Raw genomic sequence first — 13,495 nt, forward strand, 5'->3', positions numbered from 1 at the left:
ACTAGCATATGGGACTTTAGTATTTTAAATGGAAAATGTTATGAATATTTGAGTATTTTAATATTTACAAATCATTTTTAAATGATAGTAATGTTAAGAAAACAATATTGATAATAATTTATAATTAAGTTCGACTATAAACATTGAGCCTACACATTTCTGGGGTCGAGGGGTAATCACAATCACTATTCCAATAGATGTTAACAGGACGGCGGCCACGAACAGACTAAGGCCGGCAAGGCGCTTGAGCTCTGTATTTATAGCCTCCGGGAGAGAGCAGAGAATGTGAGAGCACTAGAGAAATGAGCTACCTCAAGAGAGTGGCAGAGAGTAGTACAGAGAAAGAGGCACCTCTAGAGTAACACAGTCATACTGAAGGAGTGGGAGAGGGAGAGGGAGTGGGAGTGGGATAGGGAGTGGGAGTGGGAGAGGGAGAGGGGGAGGGAGTGGGAGCGGGAATGGGAGTGGGAGTGGGAGTGGGAGACAGCTACATAGATATAGAGCTATAGAGACAGACAGTCCCTATGGCAGCTATATAATAAAGTCGTTCGATCTGGCTTCCCGTTCAGACTTTAATACTACTGAGAACATATAGAAATATAGAAAACTAACTCCAAAGAAAGTGACTGACGTGGCTAAATCGACTCGGCTTTATTTACTTTATATGGTCACAAATGACTCCTTAACAGTTTTGCAAACTGCCGATTAAATATATATTATATATGTATGTATGTAATGTAAACTTGCAGGGTATTATAGTATATAATTTATATATTAAAATATAATATAATTTATAATATATATATATTAAATATTACAAAAACCCTGCAAGCTTACATTAAGGTTAAAAAATAATTCAATAACAAAATATATATAAATGAATGTAATTAAATATTCAACAAAATTTCTTTAACTTACCCCAATCAATTACATTATTTCTCCCAGTGCATCAAGTACTGACAAGGAGAGATAGACATGGTCCGACCGTCGAGTGCGTGGTACTATGTATGCCCAAGTTCCACCCCTTCACCTCGCAGCCAACACAACATGCACAATGAGCCCCTCAAGTGGCCAAGTGAAGATGAAGATGAAGATGAGCTCCAGACCGACAGCAGACCATTGTTCTTGGTGGCCATGCCCAATGTATCCGCCTCCTCCTGCTCCTCCTCCTCTAGAGTGATCCATAATGCTGATGTTGCGTGGCCGCTTGTTTATGTTCAACGGTGTCTAGTGGCCACTGTGTTGGCTACTGTTTGGCCATTTACCAAATTGAGCTCTCGGATGGTGGCCTAACCAGGCGTAACTAACTCTTTGTATACCTGCCATGAGGGAAACTTCCGTGCTTCCGTCGAAGATCGATCTTCTGTGGGTTCCCTGGCTAATGGGGAAGGTTTTTTTGGGATGCCTTCCTCGTACATTTGTGGGGCATCCGCATGGAATTCCATCTCGTGGCTCTTTCATCTCCGGTTACCACTTGTTCAGTTCACCTGCAATCAAGTGTTCTTGAGCCGCTTTATTGTCTTACACTCTCGCTCTTGTTTGGGGTCCATGTCCATGTCCATGTCCATATCCAACCATCCATCCATTCATCCATCTAGGGTGTTCTGTACCAAAGATACTAAGATACTTATACCCCACCCAAACTGGTTTCGGTTTCTTGCTCTTGCTCTGCATTGTCTCGCAGTTTTTTCTTTAATTATTTCTGCTATTTTTTTTGAGATTTGCTCGTAGGGGAAGTTGATTAACTTTTTCACCAAGTTGGTGGAATTTTTTTAAAGTCAATTTTAGAGAAGAGAGAAGAACTGACCATGAAGATTGTTCCACTTGAAAGGGTTTAATAAATTAAATAAAAGAATAAATGAGTGAGAGTTGTAAGTGAATAATAAAATAATATAAAAATTAAATAAGATGAGCTTGAAATAAATTATAAAATAAATAATATAGATACCCAAAACTATCATAAGTTTCATTTGATATTAACCATAGAGTAACCCCTTATTTTCCCCAATTATTTAACCTATTTAAGGGCATCCCATAGTCTCTATAAAAAACAATTCAAATCACACATACATCTAGCTTATAATATGTACAATAATTATGTTGTTTTTATCGCTCGCAATGAGTCAACTCAGCAACAAGTTTTCGGGGCATTACCGGACGCTTTCTGGCCAAAAGTTGTTTGCTAGCAAAAGAAGTTGCTGCATAAAACTGGAACTGCAGAACAATAACATATGTAGTTACGTTACCAGATATGTGTGTCAGTGACAATTGTAAACTAAAGTGAATTGGAGCTGGGAGAAGGATCTGTCACTTTGGCGGTCGCTGCAAGCAGAGCGAGAAGCCCGGCTCTTTAAGTCTTTGTTCGCGCCGAAAAGGTAAACACACAGGTAAAGTGTATTACCAAACCAAAGCCCAGTGGGCTGACCATAAACAAAAGCACCGTAAAAAGGTCAGACGCTGGCCAAGAGCCGGGCGTGAGAATGGCTTTTGGCCCGAAAGGTGGCCCGGAACCAAGGCGACCGACCGACCGACCGACACACATCGGAAGCCGCTCCATAAATGTACAGCAATAAGATCGCATGGGAGCTTGGAGCTTGGAGCTAATTGTATTTTTCGGCGGAGAAGCCTCTACGTGGTTTGCACCTACTCAGTGTAAGACACAAAACTACACACATTTCTGGTTCTTTATTGGTTTATTATCTTGGCACGATTATTTTAAGTGGATTTTGATATGCCAGTTGTGTTTTTTTCCAGGAAAATGTATGTCTTTTTAAAAGGTTAATTTAGGAGAACCTTTGAAATGTGACACTAAGTTATTACTCGGTTGGTAAATGCATTCTTCGAAAAAGATAGTTGTGTTAGGCGTCTTGAATTTCTTTGAGACTTTTTGAATACTTAAACTGTTTACTTAAAAAAACAATTTCGTTTTAGATCTGGTATCAAAATATACATTGTAAAAAGAATTAAAATAAAAAACCTTTTGACAGTGGCAAAGATTTGAATGCGACCTGACCAATAAGATTTACTCTAAAGAGATTTTATAACCTTTAATTATCTTAGGAAAATGGATATTCTAGAATCTCCAGATTCTTGGGAAAAAAATTAAGACATCCACAAATTGTTATTTTTGATACAAAAGAAAACTTTTAACTTTGATACTTAATTTTAAGAACACACTTAGCTCAACACGTTTTTTGGCCAAATTCTTTATTTTCCCAAACTATTGGCTAAATGGTTCTATCCTTTGAAAATGGTAAGTTAGTTAGATTTATTAATCAAATAATAGTATAATGAATTCTATCTAATGAATTTTGAAGTTTTTTTTAAGTATTTTTTAATTTCTTTAATATAAACTTTCATTATAATGGAAAAGCAAAATTCCATTCATTTTGAACTTAATTTCAATTACATACAAAGTATGTTCTTTTATGTACGTCAAAGCTCAATAAAAACTACCAAATAAATAGATTTCCGAAATTAAGAGCTTAGAAAAGAGTTCCTAACTTAGCTCAGTTTATACTTATACAAATTTTCGAAATAAAAATAAATAAATATGTGTTCCCAGTAATAAATCCCACAATTTCTTTTAGTTTTCCCACCTGAAACAGAAACACATTACTTTATTAAAGGAGGAACTGCTCGGAAAAGGCCAAGCCGCAGCAGAATGGGGTCAAAAGAAGCAATGATTCTTCTGGTTTTCTGTCCAGTCAAAAGGGGGCAAAGGCAAAGAAAACCAAGAAAAAAAGAAGAAAATTATTTTCAATTTACATTTCAAGCAGAAGGGCTTCCATGTTTTGCTGGACTTTAAAAGTGGAATGAGGTGGAGAGTACCAACGGGGGTGGGTACAAGAGCAGGGGTATTTTGGCCATCATGGTTTATGGTCGTAGTTGTTGGTTTTATTGTTGTTTTTTTTTTTTTGTTGCTTTTGGTCTAATGTAATAGTTTCTTTTGCTATTGCAGCAGCTGTTTTCATTGTTGTTTTTGTTGCTGCAACTGAGCGGCATTGAAGCATATTATTGTTGTTGTTGTTGTTGGGCAAGCGAACGGAAACGAACCAAAGAGGGAAAGAGAGCGAATGAGCAGGTGGAAGAGAACCCCTCTTTGGAGTTAAGAGCGAGCACACCTCTCTCTCTTTTTTGTGGATGTTATGTGGAAGTGGATTCCATGTTTGGTAATGGTTCTTTGCTTGGCTTAAACGGTTTTTTTCTGTTTGGATCTTGAAAGTTTAACTGAGCTTGGCCAAAATGATATTAACTTAAATTATGGATAATAGCTTAAATGATGTAAAAGAAGAACATAATTTATGGTAATAGGGTAGAATGTTTAAGTGAAAAGATGATAATGCTTTGAAAAAAAGGAAAATATGGGATGAGACCTTTTAATGGGAACCGAGGAAAGTGTCAAGGGAAAAGTGTTCTCTTATTAGAAACCTTTTCGAAAAGTGTCTCAAGGTGAACACTTTTCAAAAAGTTTTCCATTTTCCAAAAGGATTTCGAGGTGAGCTCTTCCTTAGACACTTGGTAACTTGTAAAATATGTAATTTCCTTTTTAAAAAAGTAAAGTTTACCATTCTGAAATTATTTACATAAAAACATTCAAAAAGAAAACAACAGTATTTATCAAATAAAACGCACTGGTTTTAATTTGTTATACAACATCAGCAAAATATATATTTACTTTAATATAGTATATATAATTTATTTAATTCTGGTTTTTGCAAATTAGATTTGTTTCTCTCTGGTTTAGTTTGTGTGTCTTTCACATAGTTTCATCTCCCCTGCCATTTGAATTCATAGATAATACCGGTATTAGTTCGCTTGAGTTTAGTTTCAGAATAGGCCATGTTTGGAGTTAAACACAAATAGTTAGTATATAGTATTATAATCTTTATACAAAAAACATAAATTAAGTGTAGAATTATAATGTCTCTCGGTTGCCCTATCATGATTTAGGTCTCAGATCACAGGAGCAGGGAGTTCTGGTTTCTTGGGAGGATCGGGAAGCTTCTTGAACTACGAAAGGAGAACCGAAATTGTGCTACGAGTCCAAAAATTAAGTTCTATTCTATGTTACCTTGTTGATTGCCCCTGGCCCCCATGATACTTTCCCCGGGCTTAGATCTGCAGAACACGCTTCACATCGACGGTGGGAAACGAAGCAAACTCGCCGTGGGCAGCGCGATGTGGCTTCCGCTGGAGGTACTCCGTCAGGATGTCCGAGGCCAGCTGGGAGGCCTTTGTGCTAATCTCTCCTCTGGCCGGTTGAGGCTGGTGGCGACGTTGCAGGGCCACCGTGTTGATGCCACCAGCACCCACCGCGTCCTGAGATCGCACCTGCAGCAGGGACAGCACCCAGGCATGCTTCATCCTGGTCAGCTCCGATTCCAGGGCACTAATCCGCTGATCCTGCGGCTGGGGCACATAAAGGGGTTCGAACTGTGACAGCTTGGCCCGCATATCCTGGGCCTGCAAACGCAGACGCTCGTTGCGTTCCTGGTTGAAGGCATTCTTCAGGAGTTGCACCTCCTCTGCCACCACAGGAGCAGTGCCAGCGGGCGCCGTGTAGCTGGTATTGGTGCTACCCTGTGCACCGGATGTGGAGCCAGTGGCAGATAGATTGTGCGGGGAGTGTGTATCCGAAACGGACTGATTCTTCCCAGTGCTCGTGTTGAGCTTCAACTTGTCCCGCAAATCGCTCTTCTCGCTCTCCAGAGCATCAATGTCGCTCTGCAGGTGGTCCATGGTCTCCTCGAACTCCTTCTCCTTGAGCTGCAACTGCTGGCGTGTCTCCTCATATTGCTGCTTCCACTTATCCGCCGCATGCTCATACTCGCTCTGCAGCACACTCAGTTTCTTCTCGGCCAGATCCTTGCGTATCTGCATCTCAGACAACTCATTTTGCTTCATCTTGGCGGCCAGCTTCAGTTGCTTAATGTCCGCCTCACGATTCTCCAGAGTGGCAGCCAGGACATTCTTCTGTTCCAGCTGCTTCTTGATAAGCTGAGCACGCTGGGTAATGGGTGTACTCTGGGCCCCGGAACGCTGCTGTCCTGCGGCTGTGTTGGCCGCTGACATAATCTCGTATTCCTTGTCCAGCAGATGCTGGGCAATGTGCTGCAGGTCCGAGTTAGCCTGTGCCAGCAGGGTCTTAAAATTGTGCGTGGGTCCGCGATCATCCTGCTCGTAGATCCTTTCGCAAGCAGCGGACAGTAGTGACCAGTACTTGTCCTGTGCCAGCGTATGCTCCGCCGCATTATCACTCTCGATGGTGGCCACAATGGCAGCCAGGGACTGGCGGGTGGCCTGATGCATTGCCGACATAATCCTGCTGATATTCTGGGCCAGGGCACGCATAGCCTCCACCTTGTGCTCCGAGAGACCGCTCTTGACCACGTGCTGATCGCTGGGCAGACGACGCTTGATCAGCTTCACCTGCTGCCGCACACTCTCCATGTTCTCGTTGAGGAACTGGATGAGCAGCACCGAGTCACTGGTGGCACCTGCCTCCTGAATGATAGCCTTGGCAATGGCCGTGTCGCTTAGAATACTCTCGCAGGCAGCTCCCAGGGAAGCCACACAGTCACGGATCATCTGGATCTCGTTGAGGAGTTGCTCACCGGCCAGAAGAACCGAGTTCATGGCATTAAAGAAGGCCACACACTTCTCAATGTTGTCCGTGGTGCTGTTCTCATCCAACTGGTTGGATTTCAGCAGCTCAATTATGCCATCAACTATCTTCTCCTGGGCCACCATCTCGGGTAGAGAGCTTCCAGCTCTTAGCAGTGTGTCCGGTTGGCAGCTATTCAGACCATAAAGGATCTGATGCAGAGCGCACTGCAGGTTGTGCACGTAGTGAAGGAGGCGACACTTGAAGGCATACTGCTGGACGGCATGACCTTGTGTTACCGCCTCCCTGGTGACAGTCTCCACGGCTGGGAAGCGTTCTCTCGTCTGCGACACCACAATGCCGCACTTGAAGACTATGCGCGAGATGAGGAGCACAACCAGTATGGAGTCGTGGTCGCCACCGCGACTCATAAACGACTCTGGCATGAAGGCCGTAAGCATCTGAACATGTTCGTTGGCCTGGCTCAGTTCGATCTGACGCAGTTGGACATCGATGGCGCGTGTGTAGGCCTTTGATTCAGCAAACATTTGCTTGTAGTCAATGGTCTCGGTGGCCAGTTTCAGGCTGGGATCTTGCAGTGATTCCTTCTCGTTGCCTGTAGTACGTTCCCTTAACTCTGTTAGTTGGTCATTGAGCTTCTGGACGAGTTCCCTGAATTTGGTGATGGTCTGATCACGATCATAGATGGTCTCAATGGCTGCATCGCGCTCCCGGAGCACTTCCTTCTTGGCTCCATTGGCCAAGTCGAGTTCCTCGCGCAGATCCAGCTCCAATTCGTGGTTGCTCTCCACCAGCTGCTCGTGGACCTCCTCCAGAGCCTCCAGCTGGGCAATTTCCTCTTCCAGCAGCTTCACTTTGTCCTCCAACTCCATTTTCTTTTCAGCCAGTTGCTCCACCATTTCCTCGGCTCCCAGTGCAGCATCGACTTGTTCCTGTTTGCAATTAAAATGTATTATTTATCTATTTAATTGGAAATTGAAATGCAAAACTTTGGTTGAGGACAAAATTTGGATAATGTTCGCTGGGGAAAAATGTACAGAAATTTACCTCCTTGAACACCGTGTTAATTATTAAGTTTTAAGGCAGGCAGGCCGGCAAAAAGAAATGCAATGGAAAAACGTTTTACTTTAGACTTAGACCATCAGCGTAAAAATATAGAAAAAAAAACTATTTACAAAATAAAAGAAATCGGCTGTAAGAAGCTATAACTATAAATCTGTTGCTTGATTTAAATAAAATATACAAACTTTAGAAATTTAGGAATATGTTTAAGTTATAGAGTTTAAGAATAAACCTATACGTAGATAAAAGTAGGTCCTGGATATTAGGATTTAGTACTACTTTATTTTTTCTTGTTTCTTCGAAGCAATAAAAAAGCAAAAACTTGGTGAAACTGCTTTAAAAATGCTCAAAGTGATATTAAATTAATATTTAATGTATAAACTGGACACAAATTGAATATAAGCAGACCTTATAGCCGATTTCTTTCATGTAAAACCATCAAAGCAGCCTAAAAGCGAAACAAAAAGCGCCAATAGGTGACTACGTGCGCTGAAAGCCGTGAATATTAATCAAAAATTCAAGTGTCGAGTGAGGACTAAAGCCAATTAAAGGCGGAGGGCAGTGCTTAAATCCTAAATTGAACACTAATCCCAAATAGCTCACCTGCAAGTCGGCGACTATGGCCTCCATCTCATCGATCTTGGCGCTCAGCTTCTCCTTGGTACGCTCCAGTTCTGCCACCTCCGATCGCTTCATCTCCAGCTCCTTGGTAAGCTTCTGTATGTCATGCTTGTCGTGAGCGGACAGATCCCTGAGACGCACTAGGGTCTCCTTCAGGCGAATATTTTGCTGTTCCAGCTGCTTGAACTCGTAGGTGGACATGCCGGGTGATTCAGCATCGCCAGAGATGTTTCCCATGTTGGTCTCGGCTTTGTTTTGCATCTCAGAGCGCAAGAGTTCCAGGTCCACCTGTAGCTCTTCAATACGCTCTTTGGAGGACTCCAGTTCCAGCTGCAGCGTGTCGGCCTTCTCCTCGGCCATCTCCTTGTCTAATGTGATCATCTCCACATTGTCTGCCAGATCGGCCATCTCCTGGGCATGCTGCTCCTTGGCCTCTATGGCATCCTTGGCCTCCTGCTTGGCCCGCTGCAGTTCCTTCTGCAGCGAAGCCTGCGCGGCCATAATCTTGGTGCGAAACTCTTGCAGCTGTTCAAACTGGATCTTCATCTTGTCGAACTCACGTAGTCTCTCCTTGTCCTCGTTACGACGCTGCTTCAGAGTCTCCAGTTTTTCCGTGAGATCAGCCAGCTGCGTTTGAAGTTCGGCACTTGTCTTTTGGGCCTCCAGCAAGGCGGTCTTATCCTCACTTCCGGTGTTCGTTGGCATGGTGAAGGAAGGCGAGCGCAACGGCTGCGATGGGGTAAACTGTGGCTTGAGAATCTCCAGGAAGCCCGTCTCCACGAACGAAGCCCGCTTGGAGCCCGCTCCGGCTGCGGCTGCGGCTGCCTCCGACAACGATGAGGTGCTGGAAGCCTCCTTATCTTTGCTATTCTGGGGAGCCAGACTCTTCCTGGGTCCAATGCTGCTGCTGGAGCCGGTGAGCTGAGAGCGCGAACCCATCAGCGACTGGCGGCTGGAGGAGAGCGAGGTGCGCGAACTGCTCAGCCGCGCCTTTGTGGGTTGGGCTGTCGTGGGCGTGGCCGAGGGTCCGCTAATGTCCTCGATACTGCGCCTGCTGCCAGAGCCGCTGGCCGAGCCCGGTGTGGAGCCACCACCGGGTGCCGGCTCGAGCAGACGCAGTTGCGTGGGCCGCACGAACATACCGCAATTTTCAGCACACTGGAAGTACTGCTGGCCCTTGATCGAGCCGCTGTTCTTGCCCTTCGGCTCGTCCAGCACGACGCCCACCCACTTGCCAACGGCGAAGCTGGTCATGCCCACGTAGGCCACCGTGCCGAGCAGATCCTTGCCGGTCAGCTCGACGCGGGCGCCCACCTTGAGGTTCTTTTCGGACATCTCGCTCTCGTCTCGCTCTTACTGTGCGCTATGTGAGCGGTGTCAGGTGGCCAGGATGCGAATGGGGATGCAGGTGCAGGTGTAAGAGATGCCAATGAATGCTGTCTGCACTTGCTTGGCCAACAACAATGGTCACGTCTCAGCTAGCAAAAAATGGACGTCGGCTTGGGAGAGAAAACAGAAAATGTTGACATCATTAGTCACCCACACAGACGAGGGCCAGTCCTCAGGTGTCTGCGCTCTATCCGATGCAGTGCACTCTCACTTATTCCAAGGAGCAGAAGGTATTTCCTTTGTTTTCACTACAAAGCTTACCATTTGCGCCGTTCTCCTTTGTCAGGCAGCTTAAAATTGCAATTAAATTCGTTTTTCTACAAAACTTGCAAATGCTTAGAAAGTGCAGTGTGCCCGCCGGCACTTAAGATCAAAACGCTTCGCTCTTGTGATAGCTGGTCACACTCCTCTCGGTTTGGAAACAGCTGTTGCACGTTTAAATGCAGTGTGTACACACTGGTGGCCAGACCAAACAAATTTCGCAAATTGATGGAAATTCTTTAAGTTTTCAACGAAAATGGACGAAGAAGAGCATCTGCATCGTTTTGGCACTCCCCTGGAGCCACTCGAGAAGGGTAAGTTTGGCCCTTGAATGGAGTTCCGTCGAAATAACATATTTAAATGCTGATTTCCATCATAGATGAAGTGCCCGCCAAGAAACCGGTGGCAATCGAGGATCAAATCGTCAAGGATGAGAATGGCAAGCGGCGATTCCACGGCGCCTTCACTGGCGGCTTCAGTGCTGGTTTCTGGAATACCGTGGGCTCCCTGGAGGGCTGGACACCGCAAACATTCAAGAGTTCGCGCGCGGAGAAGGCCACACCGAGGGCGCTGCAAAAGCCAGAGGATTTCATGGACAAGGAGGATCTGGGTGAATTCGGTATTGCTCCGCAGGGTGTGCGCACCCGCGATGAGTTCGCCAAGGAGGACGAGCAGGAACAGCGTACCGGCCAGCGGCGCAGGAAGCTGATGCAGCCGGAGATTGTGGGGCCTATACCAGGAATGCCGGTTCTGGAGCAGCTCTTGAGACCGGTGCGCGACAAGGTGGCCGTGCGGATACTCAAAAGCATGGGCTGGAAGCCTGGCCAAGGAGTGGGTCCGCGACAAACCAGAAAGGAGAAAAGACAGGCAACCGCACGAAACCAGAGGGAGCAGTATCTCTTAGAGCACTACGGCGCCGAGGGATTGCCTTCAAAGTCCTTGACAAATGAGGGTCACAACAGCGGTGGCGACGAGCCGGAAGATGACGAAGACGATGAGGACATAACATTCGCTCCGGATGATTACGAGCCCATCTTTTACACACCTAAGGAGAATCGCTTTGGCATGAGCTACTCCGGCCTTAGTCGTGATCCCATTCTCTCCAAATCCTCGGGAAGCTCTGCAACGACCATGCAGCACATCAATCTCTTCGGTCAGCTTGAGGCCCAGGCCAAGAGCAAGCAGCTCTCCATAAGAGGTCAGGCCTTCGGAGTGGGTGCCTTCGAGGAGGAAGATGATGACATTTACGCCCGAGATGACATGACCCGCTACGACTTCTCGTTGGCGGACAAGAAGCCCAAGCAGAAGAAGCAGCAGCACGTCCAGCAGCGCCACGTCATTGATGGTTTCAGCGAGGACAAATCCGGGGCAGCTTTGCAGAAACCCTACGCCATAGATCTGCCCCGTGACTTTGCGCCCAGAAACTGGTTGCAGCGCAAGAGTCGCTTTGCTCCGATGGACAAGGAACGGGCCAGGAAACTGGAGACGAACACAGAGTACAAGCGCACAGGACTTGGCAGACATGATCTCAATCCTGACCAGCGAGCACAGCTGCTGGGCGAGCAGAAACCAGAAGAAAAGCAAGAGGAAGAGCCACCCAAGGGGAATCCCTTCAAAGATCGTGGTAAATCTCTGCTAGAACGCATCAATGCCAGAACTGAGGGCTTCACAAAGGGTGGCATTATCACGGAAAGCGGCGAGGAGCAGAACACCGAAATGTCCAAGGAAGTTAAGGAAACCAATGCCGTCATACAGGAGAAAGCTGTTCTGAAGACCAAGGATTTACTTGGCCAATCTTCATCCTCCGGCACCTTCAAGCCCTTTCTGGCGGATGAGGCCAAGCAGCTGCGTTATGAAAAGTTTGTGGCCTCTAACCTAAAAGACGACGCAGCTATAACTGACTTCTTGGCCAACCTGCAACCTGTAACACTCTCCCAGTGGGATCGGGAGATGGAAAAGAAGGAATTCATTCAGGCAGCCAAGATATATCGACCTCTGGATGGCCTTATGAACGATCGATTTGTTTCCGAGGCCACTGTCCAGGCCGAGCAGGTCAAGGAGCAGCAGAAAGCCCCCGAAGAGCGAAAGGTTGTGATGGAGCGAACTAAAACCATGTGGAAACCAGCTTCGCTGCTCTGTAAGCGGTACAATATTGCAGAACCATTTGGCGGTGCAATGCTGGAACCGGAAAAGGAGCTCAAAGCGAAGCCCAAGATATCAGTTTTTGATTACCTTGAGACGTCTGTTAATACCAAGTCCAATTTCCAAACTCCCACAATTATACCAAAGCATATAGAGAAACCGAAGCCAAAGGAAGTGGAGCCACCAGCTCCCACTGCGGCTTCTGCTCCTGCTCCTCCAGTCCTTGAACAGGAGAAACCTCCACAAAAGGAGACGGAGCCAGTCAAGTCCACTTTTGTGCCCAAAACACCGTTGGAACAGGCTGTGGACGAGTCGCGAAACAAACCCATTTCGGAGAAGGTTGATCTCTTCAAAAGCATCTTCGATGACAGCGATGAAGAGGAAGAAAAGGTTAAAGAAGCTCCAACGAATACAGTCCAGGATAAGCTGGCTGCCCTGCAGGAGGCTTTGGGTCTGCCCTCCAGTGCGTCCACTTCAGCAGCAGCTGTCAATGTGCTGAGGAACACTTCACCACCCAGAGGGATCTTTGCGGCTTTATTTAAGCCACCAGATGAAAAGGCTTCCAAGGAGGCACCACCACAACCACCCAAGTTTGCTCCTATTGAGGGAAACAAGTTAAAAATCTCTTACAAATCCCGTGAGGAGCGTCTGAGAAATGACAAGGAATTGGCCATGGCTGAAGTCCCGCCCGAGGATGTGTACGGTCCAAAACTGCCAGGAGCAGCGCCTCAAAGGCCATCGTTAGCACCAGAGGATCAGGCGGAGGCCAGTATAGATGCCAAACTGCAGCAGCTTTGGCAGCAACATGCTCCCAAAAAACGAAAAGCTGAGAAGTGGGTGGAGAAAAAGGTGGTATCCAGCAGCGAGGACAGCGAAGATAGTTCCAGTGATGAATCCTCCTCGTCTTCCTCCGACTCCTCCCCGGTCAGCAAGGCAAAGAGATCCAAATCCAGCAAAGCTAAGAAATCACACAAGAACTCATCATCGAAAAAATCCAAGAAATCAAAACTGAAAAGCAAGAAAAAGTCGAAAAAGAGCGATCGCTCCAAGCACAAGACGAAGAAAAAGAAAAGTAAGCACTGACTGTAAATATACATATTTTCTTAAATAAATAATAGTTATTGACTTTTTCTTAAATCAATATTTGGACTACTTAATGGTTAATCAATTATAGGGTTAGGTTAAATTTGTTTTGGAGAATAGGGGAATTTAATAGCTAAGCAAGCTTTAAAATCAGTTTTTAAATGCGAATTGTTGTGAGTATTTTTATAGATTTATTTTGGGAGTATCATATATGTTATTTATTTATTAATTAATTTATTGCAAAGTTGAGCTTAATTTGATTTGAAATACAACAACATATTAACTTTAAGCCTGAAAGAAAGAAAGCCC

At 45.6% G+C, this 13,495-nt stretch overlaps 2 protein-coding genes across 3 annotated transcripts; one reads left to right on the plus strand and one right to left on the minus strand.

Moving 5' to 3' along the window:
* Positions 1-4,638: 4,638 nt before the first annotated feature.
* Positions 4,639-10,130, minus strand: DCTN1-p150 (dynactin subunit 1). Of its 2 annotated transcripts, XM_020961744.2 has the most exons (4): positions 9,962-10,130; positions 8,294-9,810; positions 5,075-7,560; positions 4,639-5,013 (listed from the first exon to the last, which is right to left on the minus strand). In XM_020961744.2, the coding sequence occupies exons 2-3, from the start codon at positions 9,644-9,646 to the stop codon at positions 5,116-5,118; spliced, it is 3,798 nt and encodes a 1,265-aa protein (XP_020817403.1). In that variant the 5' UTR covers positions 9,647-9,810; positions 9,962-10,130; the 3' UTR covers positions 4,639-5,013; positions 5,075-5,115. The 2 variants fall into 2 exon arrangements, with proteins under 2 accessions (XP_020817403.1, XP_020817402.1); XM_020961743.2 differs by having other exon boundaries at positions 4,639-7,560.
* LOC110190883 (G patch domain-containing protein 1 homolog) lies at positions 9,964-13,244 on the plus strand. The gene is made up of 2 exons (XM_020961541.2): positions 9,964-10,275; positions 10,341-13,244. The coding sequence occupies exons 1-2, from the start codon at positions 10,218-10,220 to the stop codon at positions 13,184-13,186; spliced, it is 2,904 nt and encodes a 967-aa protein (XP_020817200.2). The 5' UTR covers positions 9,964-10,217; the 3' UTR covers positions 13,187-13,244.
* The last annotated feature ends 251 nt before the right edge of the window (positions 13,245-13,495 follow it).

This window comes from Drosophila serrata, unplaced genomic scaffold, assembly GCF_035046125.1.
Source record: "Drosophila serrata isolate PLE 108 unplaced genomic scaffold, ASM3504612v1 contig_272, whole genome shotgun sequence".
Taxonomy (NCBI): Eukaryota; Metazoa; Arthropoda; class Insecta; order Diptera; family Drosophilidae; genus Drosophila; species Drosophila serrata.

What these genes read in the sequence shown, in the direction of transcription:
- DCTN1-p150 (XM_020961744.2), bottom strand. Translation starts at nt 9,646, where the DNA reads ATGTCCGAAAAGAACCTCAAGGTGGGCGCCCGCGTCGAGCTGACCGGC. An exon ending in CCATAGTCGCCGACTTGCAG is followed by an intron (nt 7,561 to 8,293) that starts GTGAGCTATTTG and finishes AATTGCAAACAG; the next exon opens with GAACAAGTCGATGCTGCACT.
- LOC110190883 (XM_020961541.2), top strand. Translation starts at nt 10,218, where the DNA reads ATGGACGAAGAAGAGCATCTGCATCGTTTTGGCACTCCCCTGGAGCCA. An exon ending in CCTGGAGCCACTCGAGAAGG is followed by an intron (nt 10,276 to 10,340) that starts GTAAGTTTGGCC and finishes TTTCCATCATAG; the next exon opens with ATGAAGTGCCCGCCAAGAAA.